Below are 20,880 nucleotides of genomic sequence, written 5' to 3'. Positions count from 1 at the left end.
AATAAATGGACCACGTGTTCGGATTTCCTAAGTCCATTTCGGTTTAGATGTTTACAATGTATCATCAAAGGGCATCCAACATATGCCTCTCATCACCTTCGTTATCATTTATCAATTAGATAAATAGTTAAATCTAGCAACTTATATCTTAAAAGATCAGAATGTATAGTGTTTTCTCAGTTAACCTTGACTAATTGCAGGTATTAGTGGCTTTGTTCATTTCGTAATACCGTCGATGTTTGGTTTTAATTAACATCTACTTTATATTTTACTAGATCCTTGATCATGGGTACTTTAGATCCGTACCCCAGCTCATCAACTAGTAAATCAAAAAAATGTATAGATAATCCTATGAGATTCTCAATCAACAAGGATATAATAAAAAAAGCTGAAAATCAAGATATGAATTCGATTCAACGTATTGTCGCATATGATCATTTAGAATTTGAAACAAGTATGTTCATATTCTTGTTTTATTTTTCTATGAAGGTGTTATTGAGCAAGCTAAAAATACTTTCAAGAGAAATAATAGTCTTCAGGCCAGTGCGACGAGGGAAAGACTTTCTGCCCTAGACGATGATATAATGTATGTTTATATTGTTTATCACTCATCTCACAGGTCTGCTCAACGTGAACTAGAAAAAATGGAGCTATCACTTGACACCTTACTCGGTCAGGTGTCTACCGAAGTGTCTAATAGCAGTTTAGGAAATAGGAAAATACGTTCATTGGAATTGGAAATAGAAACAAAGGCAAGATTCATTCCCTATAGAGTGTTTATTGTTTTTTGTAGATGAAGCTTATTGACACTCTAATATCTAGGAAGTCAGCTCTGTTGACTAAACTGTCTTCTTTGGAGAAAGAAAACTTTATTTCAGATGACAACGCTTCAAGTGAGTATTTTATACAAGTTTATGTCGTTGGAAAACAATCGAACGCTTTTCGAGAAACCGTATCCCACAATACAAAAATACGAATGTATACCAAGACATGTGGTCAAAGCCTGTTCGTTTTGATTATTTTGAATATATAGTTATGATGATTTGTCCACATTAAATGTGATTCTTTTCAACGAAGGAAAAACAACTTATCTTTACGTTGAAGTGTCCAAGTCAGTTGTATTCTTTCTGCCTAAAATAGTCTCTCTGACTTAAATTTACGTACCATAGTAAATAAATTATGACGTCTTGCATTTCAGAAGAGGGAATTCAGTGTTTTACATTCCGTAGATAAAGACTACAAAAAGGGAAACGTGTATATCCGTATTCTCCTAAGTTCTTTGTTTCCCCTCTATAGAACACTGAATATACAACCATCGAGTAGAATTCTGTCAAAATGGAACGTTTTGCTGTGAAATTTAATATCATACGGTCATAAGAGTTTACAGTGTAAATGACATACTTGAAAGTCAGATTGTAGGGGTTCTCTACAATTACCAGTAGTAGTCAAGTGAGCAACCACACTTTGGTAATACATATTTCTTTTTGGTTTGATATTTAAATGTACTTGTAGATGAGAATTTTTTGTTTAGAATGATACATTTCTCTACTACCAAATCTCAAGATTAGTTTTCGAAACCGGATTATTTTGTTGTTATTGTTGTGTCGTTATTGTGCGCTGTTAATCATCATTTAGAGTTACTCGTTTTACTTTTTTAATTTAATACTAGAACCAGATGAAGATTTGTTAAGTGTGAATATCGTGAAACCACTGTCTGCAGATGATTTTAATTCTCCTGTAAAACATCTTAGTACAAAGTTATATAGAGTAAAACGTTGTGAAAACAAAGCTGTAGAACTGAAAAAGCTGTCTAAATATAAACATAATGATGATGCTGATATACATGCGTTTCAGGAACGATTGAGACGTCAAAGACGTACTGAATTATTAGAGGAGCAATTCGCTAGAGAACATGAGGTTAGTGATTTTTGTATACCTTTTTAATGAGTACATTTTACCTCATGATTTATTTATTATGCTACTAGACCATCAACCAGCTATGTAACTAATTACTAAGTGGATGGTGGAATGTTCAAAGTTTTTTTGTTCTTCAAGAAATTACTGTACAATGGAAGAATTTCCCCCCCACGTAATGTTTACTAGTGATTATTGACCATATTTGAAATTGGATTACTCTAATTCAAGAATATCGAGTAGTTATATTTTACTGATAATCTGAAGTGAAAGTTGTGATTAGAAGCGTTTTGTAGATCCTGAAATAGTAACTTGTGTTCCTGTGACCATGGTTTGTATTCTTTTAAAGGTGAAGAGCATTGTTCGGTGATAGTTTTGTCTGCATTTCCTGATTATTATTATTATTATTATTATTATTATTAATGTCGTGGTGATTATGAGTAATTGGTTTTGTGAGACAGTGTTAAAATGTTTTTGTTTGTGTGATTTTATGTAATAAGTATCCATTCCCTGTTTATGTACGTTAGCAAGTTGTTGTCATTACTATTTTAGTAGTTTACGTGGTCCCACACATTTTCATGTCTATATTCATTTCGATTTCGTATTTGAATTATGAATTTGTTATGACAGTCAGTTTGGGATCTGTTATAGTTATTAACTTTTTAGCTTTCAGATATTTCTATGCGGTTTAGTATAGCTTATTTCAATTTAATTAGATTTGTTTGAACTTGTAGTACTGTCGTCTGTTCTTATTTATGTGAGTGTATTCCTCCCTTCAAATGATGATGCATACTTGGAACCATTGGTAACGTATATGAAGAGTTAGATAGTTGATTACAACATTGATCTTTTAACTATTAGGTCGCGGGGCCATAGATCGCCCCATATACTTTGATTTAAGGAACCAGGTCTCCCACGCAAACAGTGTGGTTAGAAGTCAAGTAAAAAAACTATATGTCTGGAACTGAACGTTTTTGTTGTTTATTTCCACAAATACCAATATTTCTGTTTTTTCGTTGAACTAGACGTCATTTTAAGTAATGCATAACCTTAATGAGACTTACTATAATGTACGTCTTACTATTGTTCTCGAATTTCTTGAGAAAAAGATGAATTCATTTTAGGTACATTCTAGTAATCCTTCTGATGGGAAACTAGATGGTGGGTTTTGTGTCCCGGGTTCTATTTGGTCTCGATTATTTGATTATCAACGAAAAGGTGTCAAATGGTTATGGGATCTTCATCAAAAAGGATGTGGCGGTATTATCGGAGATGAAATGGGTCTGGGAAAAACCATACAGGTTAGCTTTTGAATTTATTGTACAGATTATTTCTCATTGTCTGCTTTAGTGGTTTTGTCTATTTATCTCTTGGTAGTTCCAGTTTTTATAAGTATTATTTACGTACAGGTTCATTTTATAATAACCGAAATTTATTATATATAAGTTAGATACCATTATATTAATGTCGCTGAATTTAATTCAGTAGATTTGAATCTGCTACCCAACATTTAATATTCGATTACGTACATTAAGAATTTAAAACATAAAAATGTACGCTATGGTTTCATTTATTGAGAATTTGTTTTTACTAGAACACAAATCCTTAGGTATATATTAATCACTGGACAGTCAGTCAGTCAGTCACAAAGTAGAACTTCGTACGTATGTACCTCAGTTCGAGTTGCCATACTACATTAGCACAGAGATGCAGTAGTCGATCCCATAGTGATGGAAGTAGTAGTTGCTGCTACCTTGACGTGGCGGTCGGGCTCGCCTATCGTTATGAACCAATCGAGCTATACTGGCTGGAACGATCGTTCCTCAAGGTCCTACCATGCCAGACAGGTCGGTTGAAGAGCGGTAAGACTAAAAGCGGCAAACCCAAGGTCCGAAGGAGAAGTCTTACTGCTGACTGTACAGAGTTGTGATTGCAGTAAGGTGTTTCCTTCAGACAACCAGAATCACCATGGTGCTGCCTTCCCACAAGGAGGGGTGGAGTTAGAAAAGGTCGACCCTAAAATACACACCTCGCCTTATCCCACGGATTTCCGTCTCCGGCGGTAAGGAACTTTAAAGAACGGAGCTAACACGTCAAAAAATCCCGCACAAAAAGGCCGTGCGTGACCAGCCTCAAGCAGTTGTCCCTTGGGCACTTCGGTCACACTCCCAGGTTGTTAAGACCAACATTAGTCCAATTTCCTTTTCATGTCCCTCAAGAAATAATCTTCCACGGTGTGGGCAACCGGAAAGTGATATTAGCCCTCATACCCGTAACTGCACACGAGACCAAGTTGGTCACATTCAAATCCCCTCTACACCTCCTAATAACTCTCTTATCTCCTCGACTAACCCTTCTCATGTCCTTTTACCGCCTCGCACCGCTAGGGCAAACGATTCGAGTACATGGAACGTTATTCCTGGTCTCCTGAAACCACGCTCTAAACTACATGTAGGAACTTTTAATGTCCGAACATTGTGCCAAATAGGACATCAGGCTTCCTTAGCTAGGACTTTAGAATCTCGTACCATCGATGTGTGCTGCGTCTCCGAAACGCGCATACGAGATCCGAGTAGTATCATTCATTTGACTTCACCATATCAAAATAAAGAACCATCTCGATACACACTTCGTGTATCTGGAAGCCATGATGCTGCTTCCCGTGGCCTCGCTGGAGTAGGTATAGCATTAAGTCCTAGGACAGAACTAGCTCTTTTAGACTGGTTCCCAGTAGACAGTCGTCTATGCGCTGTCCGACTAAACGGATCAGTAAGGACCCAGAAATATAGGGAAACTCGTCGTTGCCTCTTCGTCGTCTCTGCCTACTCTCCCACTGACTGCAGCTCAGACGATATAAAAGATGAGTTCTACAGGAAACTTTCTGACCTTCTCAGAAAAGCTAGGCGTTCTGATGTAGTAATAGTGGCTGGTGGCTTTAATGCTCAAGTAGGTAAACTAAGCGAAAGGGAAAGACACCTGGGTGGATCCTTATGGTGTCGTGGCTCAAAGAACAGATAATGGCGACCGTCTGTTGCATCTATGCTCAGATAACCGCCCATTTCTTGCAAATACTAACTTTAAGCATAAGGAAAAACATCTTTTGACATGGCGACCCCCGAATTCGTCCCAACGTTGGACCCAATTAGATCACATCGCTATCAGCCACCGATGGAGGGGCTCGATGGAAGACTGTCGCTCATTCTGGAGCACATGCTTAGATTCTGATCATGCTCTAGTGCGAGCACGTATCTGTCTGCATCTTACTGGACGTAGGAAAGACGCTACAAGGAAACCTCTTGGGGTTCTACTTAATGACAGGCAAGCTAAGAATATATTTCAGAAACAACTAGAAAAACAGTTAGGCAGCCATGTAAGTTGTGCTCACCCCGAAGTAGTGTGAAATGACATCCGAATAGCTGTGGAAACAGCAGTGATATCCGCTAGTAAGGTAAACCATAAGGTCAGGGAGAAACAATGGATCTCAGCAGCATCTACCGCACTGATGCTCGAAAACTCATCCCCTCTGGCTCTAAACATAACGAAGAGCGGAGTCAGCTTAAGCGCAGGCTGATAAGAAGCCTACGCAACGATCGCGAACAGTGGTGGGTAGCGAAAGCAAGAGAGATGAAAAAGGCAGCGGCAATAGGTAACAGCACACAACTATTCAGACTTATTAAAGAAACCGGTATTATGAACCTAACTATTAGCGAAACAATCTCGGAAAAAGATGGACATATCATTCATTCTTAATCAATGGACAGAATTCAATTCCATGTTCAAATCTTAAATGCGTTCATTAATAATTATTAACAATATTTTATTGAATACTATCCATTTTGTCTGTTTAAAGGTATGCATTATTATGTAATCTGTTTTTTACCTTTAACATAAAATTCATCATGGGTTAATATGTAATTCAAGTGCAAAATGGTAATATTAGTAGAGCAGTATGACATTGATATCTACTTAATTTATAACGAAGTTGATATTTTATTAAGGGTAAACTTTGGCTAGATTAATTTTGACTAATTTTCATTATTTTCAAGATTATTGCCTTATTAGCTGGATTGCATTATTCGAACATAGAAGATAGATCGTATCGTTTATATCTATCTACTCGTAATCTAACTTCTGAATGTCAGCAAGAGTAAGTGAATTCCTAGTAATCGATTTTCGGTGTATTCTTTCTTTTTTCACTAATCTATTCGATGATTGTGTGGTGTGTGTTACTTACATCCACATAAGTAGTATATGGTGATTATCGGGCATTGAATGTATTTCAGTGGAAGATCGATAAGGAAAGAACGAAACGAAACGCAATAGGTATGAAAATGAATGAACAATAATAATCGGAGACGATGGACTGATATTTGCAGAAGGAACGGTCAAGATTGAGACAATTAATTGATAGTTTGCAAATTAACTATTTACTATATTTTACTGAGACATTCTGTAATTGTGTGCCTAAATACATTCGATTGTCCGCACTCGTGTTCTTGTTCACTACATAATATGTGTATTGAGCAAAAAATACTGTACATAAGCAGAGATGTATAATGGCTAGCTGTGAAATCCAGGATACGCGTTTTATCCTATTTCGATGTACTGGCAATATCGAGGCAATATGTACGGGATGCACATAAGCCAAAAGTAGACTGATCAGTTGCAATCAGTGAGAAGATTCAAACAACCAGTACACAAACGAATAACTTTACATGTTAACAGTACGACTCAAGCATAGTATGGACTTTTTCTAACCATGAAATCCATGACCATTATACTCCATGCTTAATTACAAACTTGTGAAATGGTGTGTGCGAATATTCGTCAATATTAGAAAGAATAGTTTGATAGAAATTGCGTACCACTTACAGAAAAGACATTATATGTGAAAATTATATTTGAAATAATCTCAGTGATTGAAATCCAATTAATTCCTAAGTTACGTCTAACAAACTTATCTGGACTTCTTTAGTGTAATAATCGAAATTATCAAAGATTTTGATTATTACACTAAAGAAGTCCAGACAAGTTTGTTAGGCGGAACTTAGGAATTAATTGGATTTCAATCACTGAGATTATTTCAAATATAATTTTCACATATAATGTCTTTTCTATAGGTGGCAAGATGAGTAGTACGTCTCATTTGTACTGTCAATCTAATTCACAAACAAAACGTTTTCTGATAGTTCAAAAACGAAACAGTAGTAAGCAGTTAATATTAGCCACCGTCTGATAGACAAAAATAATTGGTTTCATCGTGTTCATTGAAAATGAAGATATATTGTCTCGACATCATTATCCACATAAGTATATGGTTAGTTAGCGGAACATATTATATGATTGTGATTTAATAATCCAAAATTAATAAATAAGAATGTTGAAAAATAAATATATTAGTCTTTATTGTACAATAATTATAAGTTAGATATTTTTTATAGGGTATTTTAATCGGGTTACTTTTTTCATCTTTTACCATAATATAAAGATTTTTAGGATTAGGTCCGACTTTAATTGTTTGTCCAGCTACAGTATTAAATCAATGGATGTCAGAATTCCATTCATGGTGGCCTCCTATTCGTGTGGCCATATTGCATTCGACTGGATCCGGTTATGGAAAACCAGTAAGTGGAATCACTGTAACTTAATATAATCTGTATGTGGTAATACCTCGAAATAAAAAGTATCTAATCAATTTATATACTGCCTTATACACTTTTATATATTTTACTCTGCACCCTTTTATTAGCTTAAAGTTTAAAGTGCTCAAACCGTAAATATTGAAGGAAAGTTATTTTTAAGCAGTTGATACTGATTTATTCTGTTATACAATCGAGTCATTAATGCTTAATAAATGCATTACACAAAGGAAGAATACAAAAACTATATATGGAAAGTATTATTGTCAAGTATTGAACATTAATATTTACAGCTCAAAAGAATATATAGTTTGTCAAAAGGATCCATACATAGACACAAAGTATTGAAAGAGAAAGTGAAATAAACGAGGAATTGTCCAGAAATATGTTTATTAAAACCACAGTTGTGGAAAAGCAAAGTAGACTTTGTAGGGTGTTTATACTTAAATATGAATAACCAACACTTTAACAATACAAAGATATTATGAACGGTTCAACGTGATTTCAAAATATTTGGATAGATATTTTGAGTGGCATTGAATTCTCTGAAACAGAAGTGGTAAAAATAGCTAAACACAATAGTTTTCAAAGCACATCGGTTAACATGGCATTGTAGATGATTATTGTACGTAATGTCACAAAAAAATAAACAAAAAATTCGAGTGAATATCTCTTGCGCTTTCTTAACAATCAAGTTGTACAACGGTAGCCTAATGGGTAAAACACTTAACTTTTGGTCATTTGATTGCAGGTTCAAATCTTGCAACATTCCGATTGTATTACCAATCTTCATACAACAAATTTGTGACTCATGACGGATTGCATGAAATTTTGTTTTTGTTTGAATGATTTGTCATATTCAAATGACTAGTTTAAAGCTATGTTTATCAATCTGGATTTATGTTCTCGTTTATATTTTCATTTTAGAATAAACTTATGCAAATGATAACTAATAATCCAGGAAGTGTTCTTTTAACTACGTATTCAACTTTAGTGACTTATCGTGATATGCTAACATCCCGAAATTGGTCCTATGTTATACTGGATGAAGGGCATAAAATAAAGAATCCAGAAGCTGAGGCTACATTAGCTGTTAAACATGTAAGTACATTGTTCTTACATCTTCCAGAAAAAAAACTAATACTAATACTCATGAATTTTTATAGTTTTCCACTCCTCATCGTTTGATTCTTTCCGGTAGTCCAATTCAAAATAATCTACGCGAATTATGGTCACTTTTTGATTTTGTGTGTCCTGGAAGATTAGGACCTTTGCCTGAATTTATGCAACAATTTTCTATACCAATTACTCAAGGAGGTTATGCTGCCGCTTCACCACTTCAGGTAATTATCCTATATTAATTGGCTTTATTGTTATTCATAACTGAATTATTTGATATAAAATTTCAGCAGTTACTGAATTTCATTTGTTTTATTCAAAATAAATGCTTAGTAATCTGTTTTACAATATACTTAGTTTTCCTTTATAGGCCTGAGGTAACCGCACGTCTCATTAGACTTTTTCATCAATGTACACAATATTCTTTTCAACACTTTCTTTTGGTGTTATTTCTTGTTTAATCTGTAAAGGTTGAAACAGCTTATCAATGTGCATGTACTTTGCGAAATCTTTTAAAACCCTATCTCATTCGAAGACTTAAAGCTGATGTACAAATTCAACTGCCAGCTAAATCAGAACAAGTAAGTCTTAAATATTGCCGTATTGAGTATTGACTAGTCACTTTTTTCCCACTGTTTGCATTTGTTACACCGATACGTACAAGTTCACATTTAATAAACTGAATTTTGTTCATTCCCGGGATCTAGTCATGATACGAAAATTATCGTCACGGAACTTTCCACTTCTTAAATGTATAGATTTTATAGAGAAAGAATTTAGAATAAACAGAGATCAGTAATGGCTAGCAATGTAACCCAGGACGCTCGTTTCATTCTATTTAGGACTAGTCACATTTATATACCTGCATCTCAGAGTTGATGGCCACTGCAGCACTCCAACCCAGTACCTTTAGCTTCAAACGCCTTCGTGTTATCCACTTAGCTACTGAGTCAAGATAGCCCCTAGCTTATGCAATGGAGTGAATTTTAATTTTAGACTGTCCCACTGATGTTCTGGACTGAAATAGATCAATCTATTTTTGGCATGTGTTCATCGTCTTGAAACGAGTTCAGTTATTTACTTGAAGACGAGTTATGGTTAGTAGGCCTAATCACTCCCATTTCAACCAGTAACCTACTAGTTAGTATCAAATCTGTTCCGCTTAACAAGATTCAAACAAACGGTCAGTACAATTAGCTCTAAATCAATTGTTGTAGCTTACATTCTGGTGCATGAAACTGTAACAAGTTGCTGATTTATTTTATTGTTGCATACTACATACCTGATGTATAATTCCGGTTATAAACATTAGTACTTATCAGAATCCAGAGATATATGTATGCTTTTTGTATAATTATCACCAAAGATTTAAAGACTGGTTATCTTATATGATCAATTAATACTTGTTAAAAGATTCTTCATCAACAGTTGTTTTGATCCGACTAAACTACCGAAAGTTATTTAACTGATGATAGGTTATAATGAAAATAATTGTATGGTATTGTTGTAAATATACAGGATTCTAATTGTGTAGCCTCTGTTACCATATGTACGTCCTGAAATCCACTGTTAACCACATACTTAAATCACTTTTAAAATTTCCCACAACCTTTTTTTCACTCAATCAATCAATCTTTTTTTTCCTCTTCAGGTTTTATTTTGCCGACTAACTGATTATCAACAAAAACTCTACCGAGAATACTTGGAGTCTCAAGTATGTAAAGATTTACTAAATGGAAAAGGCAATGTAAGCTACTAACCTTAGTGTTGCTATCTGTAATCATCACATTTTTCAAAATCATTAACAAAATATGGATTTATTAATCTCGTTGTGTTGTTTTATATCCTTTTTTTTTACGTATACTATGTTTTTTGTTGTTGGCTCGGTTTTTTTCTGGTGCCGATTTTTTAAGTGTTTAGAAACTTGGACATTTACTGTATTGTAGCTGTTTATGCATTATTCAAAAGCAGGTTATCAGTACTTATATGCTGCTCTCCAAAAAACAGCATGCTATCTTTAAAGGATATATATATATATATATATATATATATACTAGTTTCCTTAGTTAAAATAACATTTTTATGCTCTTATTTATTCTACCTCACTATTACCACGTTTAGCAGAATTTCATTATCACTATTATTGTAATTATCATTTTGAAAATAAGTGTATATATTTGCGATTGTCAGTCAGTCAGTCAGCTACAACATAGGAACAGGCACATTTATGCATCGGTCCCAGTTGCCATACCTCGTTAGCACACAGGATGAACACCGAATTCATTAGAGTAGTTAATTTAGTGGTGTTAATATATAAAAGAAAGGTTGTATATAAGGATATAGTACAGGAAGGAAGACAGATATGGAGCAATTTTAATCTTAAGGTTTAAGGGAAGATAAAGAGTGTATACACCTACTCCATTGTGATCGATTCTGAGCCATGTCACCTAGAGTCTCCAACCATTAGTTACGATAGTCACGTGGACCACAACCAAGTAGTCTGCATCTGCTAACATGGCTCAGACTAGAAGTTAGTGACTTCAAGCTCTGATGCCACGTTTTGGTTTGCCCGTCCCTAACTTTCTTCCAACCATCCCCAACACTAGTCAGCATAGCGCGTCGTGGTAGTCGGTGTTCAGGCATACGTAACACGTGGCCTAACCATCTCAGTTGATGAAGATCCATCACCTCATCAACTGATTTACCATCATTCCCTAGTACCCTGTGTCTAACCTCACTACTACTTACCTGGTGATCCCAGCAGATGCGAGCAATATTTCTAAGGCATCTGTGGTCAAATACTAGTAACTTGCGAGTATCTTCTACTCTTAATGGCCATGTTTCACAGCCGTAAAGTAGAAGAGAGCGAACTGCTGCACAGTATACTCGTCCTTTAATTGATAGACGGATATCTCGTCTTCGCCATAGGTGACGTAAGTTGGTAAAAGCCAACCGAGCCTTTTGAATCCGTGCTGAGATTTCGTCAGACACCAACCCATTAGGGCTGATCAGACTTCCAAGACAAGTGAAGTTGTCGACGCGGCTTTTGAAAATGAATTTGCCAGAAAGAAAACTTTTCTCTAAACCAATCTTTCTCATATTTAATCTATATTATACATCTGTTTTTTATTTTTTCATTTTTAGATTTTTCCTTCTTTAATACTATTAAGAAATTTATGCAATCATCCAGATCTAGCTACAGGTGGTCCAAGAGATAGTTGTTTTCTAAATGAAGAGTTTGAATCTGATAAACAAGGTATTGAAAATGTATGCTTATCTTATTCATGGTCACGATTTGGTTGCCCACGTAGATCTAGTAAAATGTTAGTTGTTGCTTCACTTCTTAAAAACTGGTATGATCAAGGACATAAAGTTCTGCTGTTTTCACAAAGTCGTCGTGTAAGTTGATATTTTTTGAAAAATAAACTTGATTACAGCATACACTTAATATGATATTCGTCTATATTAAACAATAATCATCCAGCTGACGGGTCCCAAATAGGACGAAACGCGCATTCTGCATTTTATTACTAACCACCATCAATCTCTGCCTAAAATAATCAATAAATTTGCAATTAATAGCACGTCATTTGGGATCAAACTTATCCATATTGTTTTTACTGAAGTATCACTTATCATCTAATGAATATGAGAATAGTCTGTTTTTTTTGTATATTAGATTTTTCTGTTCAATTTACTTGAATTTGAATGAATTCTTGGCAGATATAGAAAATAATCGCCTTTGAATCACATTACATTTAGTTTATCTGTCAGTTTTTGTATTTGACAACCAGTAAATTGAAAATATTTACTAAATATCAGCACAATTTTTTGGTAAAAACATAAGTAATGCGTTTAATTGATGATTATTGAATACTATATGTTCATTTAAGTTCCTACGAAATCTCTGTTCAATCACCCTTAATATTAAACAATAACATCAACAGTCTCTATTTGGTTTGAAAATTCAATCAACCAGACCAAGTGACTCTTAGTTTCTAACAGGGAATCTTAACGCTTCAAGTGAATCTTTCTCGATTTTTTCAACCTATATTGGTAGATATGATCTGAAGGTTTACTACGAAAATGTAACAGTGAATTCATGATTGAAATAGACCGACATTTTTTAAATCGATGTTATTATCTCAATCGATTTTACTAAACAGTTGGTCTGTACTCTTTGTATTGCTGAATCTGTTTTCAATAAGCATAGTAAAAACTGTGAGTTAAATTTATTCAACCTTTTCTCCTATTCTAAACCTTGAAAATCATCTAAATTTCTTCATTATAGTTAGCCATTGTTTGTAAATCCAATAATACTTGTTTACAAAAGTCCGAATGAATTCTTTGTATAATTTTCTGACATTTAGTGTATTTCGCGGAAAAACTGGCAATGTAGATTCAATTCACACTTACCCAATATAATACGTCTGTTTTATTGTTTTTCTGTTTCGTATATAAATGATGATTTGTTTGTTTCTGTTTTTGTTCATAAGTTTCATTTTTCAGTATCTTTTCTTATTAGTCATGTAAAGCACATTTTCCCTCCTATACCTTGTATTTTTATTAGATGCTTACGTTACTTGAACGTTTAGTACAGTTGATGAAGTTTTCTTATCTTAGAATGGATGGAACAACTCCTGTTAGCCAACGTCATGAACTTATTCGACGTTTCAATTATCGTTCAACATCGGATAGTGAGAAAATAGACAGGACATCAGATCATTTAGATATATTTCTATTTTTATTAACTACACGTGTTGGTGGTTTAGGTGTAAATTTAACTTCAGCTAATCGAGTACTTATCTATGACCCAGATTGGAATCCTACTACTGATCTACAAGCTCGTGAAAGAGCATGGCGTATCGGACAATCAAGAGATGTTGTTATTTATCGTTTATTGACAAGCGGTACTATTGAAGAAAAAATATATCATAGGTAAGTCTTATCACACTGTTTTGATTAAGTATATAAAATAATATTTTGAGTTTTTTGTCGTAGGTTTAATGTTGAATCATCGTTTTTAATTCTACTTGGATTGGATAGTCAAGTGGTTGTAGCTTCGGTTCCTTCGATACTACCTCCAACCACTTAGTGCACGAGATATTGTGCCGCATAGACTAGTGGCCAGATTGCAACTTTAAGATAGAATAAACATTAAAAAGGATCTGACATGTGTAACACTGGTCACCACACAAGTGTATCAAGTGTAAATACATAGCTCAGTGGTAACATCTGTTACTGTGAAGCTGGGTGGCAGGAGATTGAATATTCCAGGGAGCACCTTGCTGACGAGTACCAAACAGCATGAAATCTGGGTCCAAGTTTTCTTGTCGACCACGTCCATCTACGACCTTATGGCTATTCCCAGCACTTGTATAGCAGAGGTGTATATTACTTTTAGGTTAGTAGACAAAACTACGTATTTAGAGCTTAATAGTTATTAGTTTTAAACATTTTCAGAAAATCTTTAAGATCCATGTAAGTATTTCGATAGCTTTGCAATTTTACGATTATTAAAAGTTAAAATCGACTACTTATTATATTGAAAAAAACTATGCTTTACAGTATACCCTTTGTTGTGTTCTTAATATCCAGTAAAATTTTCTGTTGGCAGAGATTTCTAAAAGTATGTGAGAAAATTACATGTTTACTACAAACTTGTATCATAATTCACTTTTTGTGTTGGTATAAGCATTATAAGTAGAGATGGATATTAGCATAACCTGTTCATGATATACAGAAAAGCCAAGTTCATCTCTTTACTTTCTATGAAGACAGCTTAGTGAAATCATCCTCACTCCAGGACTCGAAACCTGTACCTTTCGCCCCAAACGCCATCGTGTTATCCACTTAGCTACTTAGTCCTGATAGCCACTATCAGGTACATCCATCTGACGAGTCCTGAATCGAATGAAACATGCGTCTTGGATTCCACTGCTAGCCACCATCCATTTCTGCTTGTCGTATCATAGTTTTCATTTGTCTAACACAGTCCCTTAATTTATTGTAATGGCTACGTATTATATAATTTAAATGAGTAATCTTGAAAAGTCTACTACATTAGTTTATGAAATGGCTGATTATTGGTCTGGATCATATAGGCGAACTTCTTTCTACTTTCCTTTCCTCACAGTTTATTATCTTATAATTGTCATTGATCGTTTCTTATTCTGTTGTGTATAGTGTGAGAACATGAAATTGTTGAGATTTTCGAGCATTAGGTTCTGTCTACACTCTTATATACGTCTTAGGTTTTGTATTTATTGGTAAATATTCATTGTCATGGTAATCGATATTCTTTGTATCACAGTTTTTCACAAAAATGACTACGTTTTTACTACATTAAGAGGATTGTTCATCACAGTCTGTCATTTATGTATCCTTAACTCGTACTCTAAGTCCATTTGGGTATTTTATCAATAGTTTGTTGTGTTATGTTTTGAATAACTAAGTAAGAAATTTACAAATTATTTGTAATTTTGTTGGTTTTTTCCGTTAATTTTTTTGATTTAATTTTTATTAAATAGACAAATATTCAAACAATTTCTTACTAATCGAATTCTCAAAAATCCACGTCAGCAGCGATTTTTTAAAACAAATGATCTTCAAGAATTACTAACTTTTGAAGATGAATCAGATATACAAATCCCAGAAACAGCTTTGTACTTAAAATCTGAAGGTATGGGTCATACACTGACTAATTCATTAACTGAGAACCGATTTGATATACTTGCTAAAAAACAGAAAGATAATCCATTGCAAAGCAAATCATCACACATGAATACAGATATTAGTAGTGGTAGTGATGTTGAAGATGATGATGAGAAGGAGGAGGATGAAGGCAAAAAAGAAAAAGAAACAGAGGCTTCTGTGGATGACAATTTTACAAACACTCCGTTAAATTCTGATAAAAAAAGTAAGCGTACAGAACAACTTCGTCAACTTGCTAAAGAAATAAGCCGTCGTATAGCGGAGGAATGTTCAAACAAGGATAATCCAGTCGAGTCAGTCACTAAGCAGTCTAATGAAATAACTTCAAACAAACATAATTTAAGTCGTAAACGTAAATCTGATATCAAAGGAACACGCGTGGATGGAAAAAGAATCAAGCTAGTGGCAAAACAATGTAGGTATGATGTTGGTGAAGGCATGGATATCTCTTTATCTCGAAATCAACTTGCTGAACCGGTCAAAGCGACAAGCAGTAATACTGAAGATGATAACTTTATTCAAAGTGTCTTAGTCAGTTCTTGTTCAAGTAGCAATTACTTATCCATTAATAAACAAGACTACTCTACAGTTTCTTCCTTTAAGGAGAAGCGGTCAATGGTAGATCAAGATACGCGTGACGAAGCAAGTCGAGTTGCCAAAGAAGCTCTGAAAAATATTCAGAAATTTCACAAATCCAATGAAATAAAATGTAAAGAGTCTTTTCAAGAAAATAAAGGTAGGTGTTCTGTTCTTATCTGTGAATCAAGGTTAGAAATTTGAAAAGTTTGACATAAAATGTATGCTCTGAGATGTTGATTACTAGCACTTCATGTTTCCTTGAGTTTTTCAACAATAATCTGTAAGATGAAGTACCTCATTCTGTCTAAACACGGTGGTTACTAAATTTCAGTCATATCATGAGCTTTCTGGATTTATCACTTTATTCCCAGTATTAAGACAGGTAACTAGTCCTTCTTTATGAAAATATTAGTACAAAAAAGTTTCATCAGAATTGAAATTGGATGGTTATTCTACCGATATCTATAAAATTATTGTGCTCCTTAAATATTAGCAAATGATTTCCTGTCAAATAACATAACTAACATTGTTATAGAAAATATTGTATGTTGGTATCAGTAGTAAAAATTTCACCATTGAGGTGCTTTTCGTATAATTGCATACGTAATATCAAAATAATATAACACAGTTAGTGTCTATGGTTTATTTAAGCTTTCTAAATTTTCTTGTTTGTTATTCCACTTTATGTTGTGTAAATCTATCTATAAAAAGTAGTATTCACATGACTTTCAGTTACAATAACCTACTCGTTCCGTTAATTTTCTACTATTATGACTTAATTGTTTTTTTATAATGAAATAAAAAGACGGAATATATCGGAAATGTATGATGTATTAGTGCTCTTTGACCGTTTCTCCAGCATAAAAATTTTATTTAGGGTTTTCGATTCTTGTGAAAATGATAATCGCTAGCCGTAAAATGCCAAGATTTGGCCTTTCGAATTCTCTGAGAGGGTTCTTTAACGCTTCAAGCTGCTGGAACGCTACCAAAAACAATATAATTAGCAGCACATTTTCTGTGTCCTTCAAGTTGACTTCCATTTTTCATATATATGAGTGCCTTAACAACGAAATATGCAATTAGATTATTTGCAATGTATATTGCACTAATGTATCACATTTCGTCTTTTCACTGGATTATGTAAATTTATCAAAGGGACGAATTGTTATTATTTTGTTGTAACAAATTAGGTGGTATGTAGATCGATACAAGAAAAAAAAGTAAGTTAAAACTGGGTAATAATTTTACATGAAATAAACAAACAAAAATTGGAGGTAAGAATATAGAAAAAAAAAGTGTAAAGTAAGGAGTGGTAAATAATTAAAGAGATAAAGGTCAGGTATCAAGGTTAAGCCTTTGGAAAAAGGTATGGAGAAGTACAATATTTGCAATACTATAAAAGTCAATAGACCCGGGATATCCAACTACTGATTTCACTTGTCTCAAAAGCCACTATTAGGAAGAGAACAATAAGAGTGCTCATAAACCAGTGTCAGTTTAGGTTTTTCATCGTACAATTTCTTCCAGCGTAGTACAGGAGAATGGCAGAGACTATGTTACAGTCACCTTCATTAATATGTTTACAAATCTATCAACTGATTTACCTCGTTGTAAATTAGACTAATGCTAATTCGCACCAGACTGTATTATCCTTGGCTGATCGGTTTGCCTCAATACTTCTATCCCACTTGTTTACTGTACTATAAAAACCTTTACTATCTATCTCATGATATTCTTTTTATACCCACTATATGATTTAGAAAAGGCAAAAAATAGAAAATCTTCAAAAATTAAATATACAAATCATCAAGATTCCTATTCACTTTCTTCCAATAAATCATTAAAATTCACACAAAAAATGTCCGTAAGCAGTTCACCGATATTTCGTCAAATAACTCAAATAGTACATCATGATAAATTATTGGATGAAATGACTAATCCAAATCACATCGATTCTTCATTTGACCAATTGGCCGCGAATCGATTAGCAAATAAAGCTATTATTGCTTTAGAAGAAGAAGTCAAGCGTTGGCAGCAATGTAATTTCAGATCATTTTCTCAAACTGCGGAAATAACTCAACGTAGATCAGTACTTTATCCTTTTGGTCAAGCTAAAAATCGTTTTCTTTGGAATCGAAATGAATCAACTAGTTGTGGTTATGTGAGTTTACAGTAATGAACTTTTTAAAGTTATACATTTAATTAGGCTTGTTTCTTATGATTAAAAACTAAGAATTCAGATTGGCGCTTTAGTCTACGTTATTTAGACTTTTCTGTTTATTTTTTATTTTATAGCTTGTAGCTAATAATTATTGTAGAATTCTTTAAAACTTGTTTTTATTTTTAATTTAGGGCATAGTAATGGATAAATTATCCATTTTATTAACTCGTATTTTCATTCCGCCGAACAAAATAAAAGCTTCGGTAATGATAGAAAATTCTGATACATTGAGTAAAATATTATGATTTATGTAGTCATGGAATAAAAATCTACTATTATATATCAGAAGCGGTTTTGTGGAGATTTTAGTAATTTTGCTAAGAAGTCCCGTAATTGGACGAAACAGTCTTCCAGTGCTTCCAGGTTTTCCATGGTGGCCTAGCTTCAATTGACTCATGATCCCAACTCTATAAAATTACTATTATGTAATTAACTATAGTTTTATTAAAATAGGTTGCGAAATTTTACTGAAAAAATAAATGCTTTTCAGTTGGTTTGGTTGGATAAACATTCAGTTGAAAATTTTCAAATTATTTCAAGTTGACATGGCTATTCATACGTGTGAAATTTTACATGGATGTATAAATTCATCAACTGTTTACAGATTTATTAAGCAGTCTAAAAATTCTCAGAAATTAATTAATGTTTACCATACTTTACTTGTACGCTGTTCAGTCTCAATGTATTGTTAATGTTCCAATTCTATTTCAACTAAACATCAAACCACACTGCTTAATCGGAAACAATAATATTCGAAAGCATATATATATATATATATCTGGAAGATTTTTCCTAGTTTTATTTTGAATGATGCCTAATAAATGACGTGAGTTAAGCCACCAGATCTAGATCGTATCGAAAAGTTTAAAATAACAAAGTAATGGTTTAAAATTAGACTAAATTTTAATAATTGTAGAGTGATTTTTTAGAAAATAAAACAATATACTCCAAGAGTGACTTGTTAGGATAAATATGTTGTAGTAAATTCACAAAAATACGTTAGTATTGTCCAGTTCAAGGGGTTCAATTCCATATATACACAAATTAAGGGAGGCATATTTCAGTCGGAAGTTCTCAGTAATTCACAGATCGTTCAACTATGAAATATGAAGTGAATATTCGATTATTTACATTTTTATAGATTTCGATATATATGATTTTTAAGAAAAGTTATTTATTTTAATTTTTAGATTCAACTTTTACAAATGTCAAGTGATTTTGATTGTTCAACTAAAAAAGCTTATAATGAAAATTCAGCTAATTTACATGTTAGATTCAGTTCAGAATTACTTTTAAGTCTTATACGTTCGCGTAAAATCCTTCATCATGATCATTTACACAGTTCATCTAGTACCGAATCAGTTGATTCTATGTTAAATCATTCAATGCAGCGTCTTTGTGCTGAACTTATTCGAACACTTGGTGGTTCGAATACTGTTACAAGTGAATATTTAGTAGTACATTTTAAATCCATTCTGAATGAGAACAATGATTGTGCTACAGTAAATATTCATAATAACGCTAATGTTGTACATAGAAGTATTACTTCCCGACATTTTCGCTCTTTGCTTAAACAACTTGCAATAAGGCATCGGTCAAAATGTGATCAATCTCAACTGGATTTACCTTCACGTGGTCGCTTGGATGATGTATGGACTTTGCGTGGTAAATTTCAGTCTATTGCTAGTTATCTTTTAGTAAACTTGGCATCAGCGGAAAGGTTGAATCAACCAAGCAACACTGTGATATATTGACATATGTTCATTGCTACCTCCTACATTTGTATAGTTTATTTTAATACAGAATCTAATCTGCACACTCCTGACTTTTATTTTTAAAATATAGAATTAATAAGAATATGGTTTACTTTCACTAAAGTGTGAATATCAATTACTAGTTATCTCAAAAAATTCAGATGAACTTCTTTTATTTTTAAAACCGGAAAATTGGTAGTAAAAATTTAATGTTTTTTAGTGCCTTGGAAGTCTATCCCAGAAAATATCGGCAAACCAAACTGTTAAGTCCAAACGAAGAATAAATGCGTGGTAACTTCCAGGAGTTATTTATAGACTGTCATCGTATATATATATATAAATGTAGTATAATTGCTAAGTAACTAGATAGTATAAATTTACATTCCTTTTTTCATAAGTTTCCATTTGATCCACTGAATATTGTTATATGATTTACTTTACCTAATATATTCCTAATCTATTGGTTGACAGTCTGCTATACTCAGCCACTTTTGGTTTGACCTTTTATAATTATTATTTTTCATTTTACAGTGTGATGTGATCTCGTCTGCTTGCACATAAACCGCGTATGTCTGAAATATACGATTCATATAGCGGAGGATTATATTTGTGTTCTGGGCTGGGTGAGAAGCTACTATACAGAGGATCAATAGAGACTGAGAGTTGATTCGAGGCCTCTAGTTCTATTTGACTCACCATTGGTTTAGCACAGAAGTTAGGTCATAGAAGTCGATATCCGGATTAGCGATTTTGTCGCGTGATATTTGACGGGCCATAAGACATAACAGGAATCAATGACGTAACCTAATGACTAGATGGAGGCCAAACAAATATATGACATTAGTTCATGAAGTCACTGATTGTTGGACTGAGACATGTAGGTAGGTGCAAACTATCTGGTTGGGGTCTGTGTATTTGTCGTAACCACTTGTTAAAGTCT

General features: G+C 33.6%; 1 protein-coding gene across 1 annotated transcript; it reads left to right on the top strand.

Annotated features, from left to right (window-relative positions):
• Positions 1–285: 285 nt before the first annotated feature.
• On the top strand, positions 286–19,940 carry Smp_135910 (excision repair helicase ercc-6-related; the record flags this gene model as incomplete). Its single annotated transcript, XM_018789528.1, has 18 exons — positions 286–454; positions 490–586; positions 620–677; positions 794–952; positions 1,324–1,350; positions 1,672–1,917; positions 3,039–3,215; positions 5,961–6,015; positions 7,411–7,538; positions 8,481–8,654; positions 8,720–8,896; positions 9,143–9,253; positions 10,324–10,419; positions 11,817–12,071; positions 13,243–13,610; positions 15,203–16,122; positions 17,726–18,126; positions 19,377–19,940. The coding sequence occupies 18 exons, from the start codon at positions 286–288 to the stop codon at positions 19,938–19,940; spliced, it is 4,182 nt and encodes a 1,393-aa protein (XP_018654963.1).
• Between the last annotated feature and the right edge of the window lie 940 nt (positions 19,941–20,880).

This window comes from Schistosoma mansoni, chromosome W (genome assembly GCF_000237925.1).
Source record: "Schistosoma mansoni strain Puerto Rico chromosome W, complete genome".
In the NCBI taxonomy this organism is placed as follows: domain Eukaryota; kingdom Metazoa; phylum Platyhelminthes; class Trematoda; order Strigeidida; family Schistosomatidae; genus Schistosoma; species Schistosoma mansoni.
The sequence above is the reverse complement of the archived record's forward strand: the minus strand, read 5'-3'. Positions and strand labels throughout refer to the sequence as shown.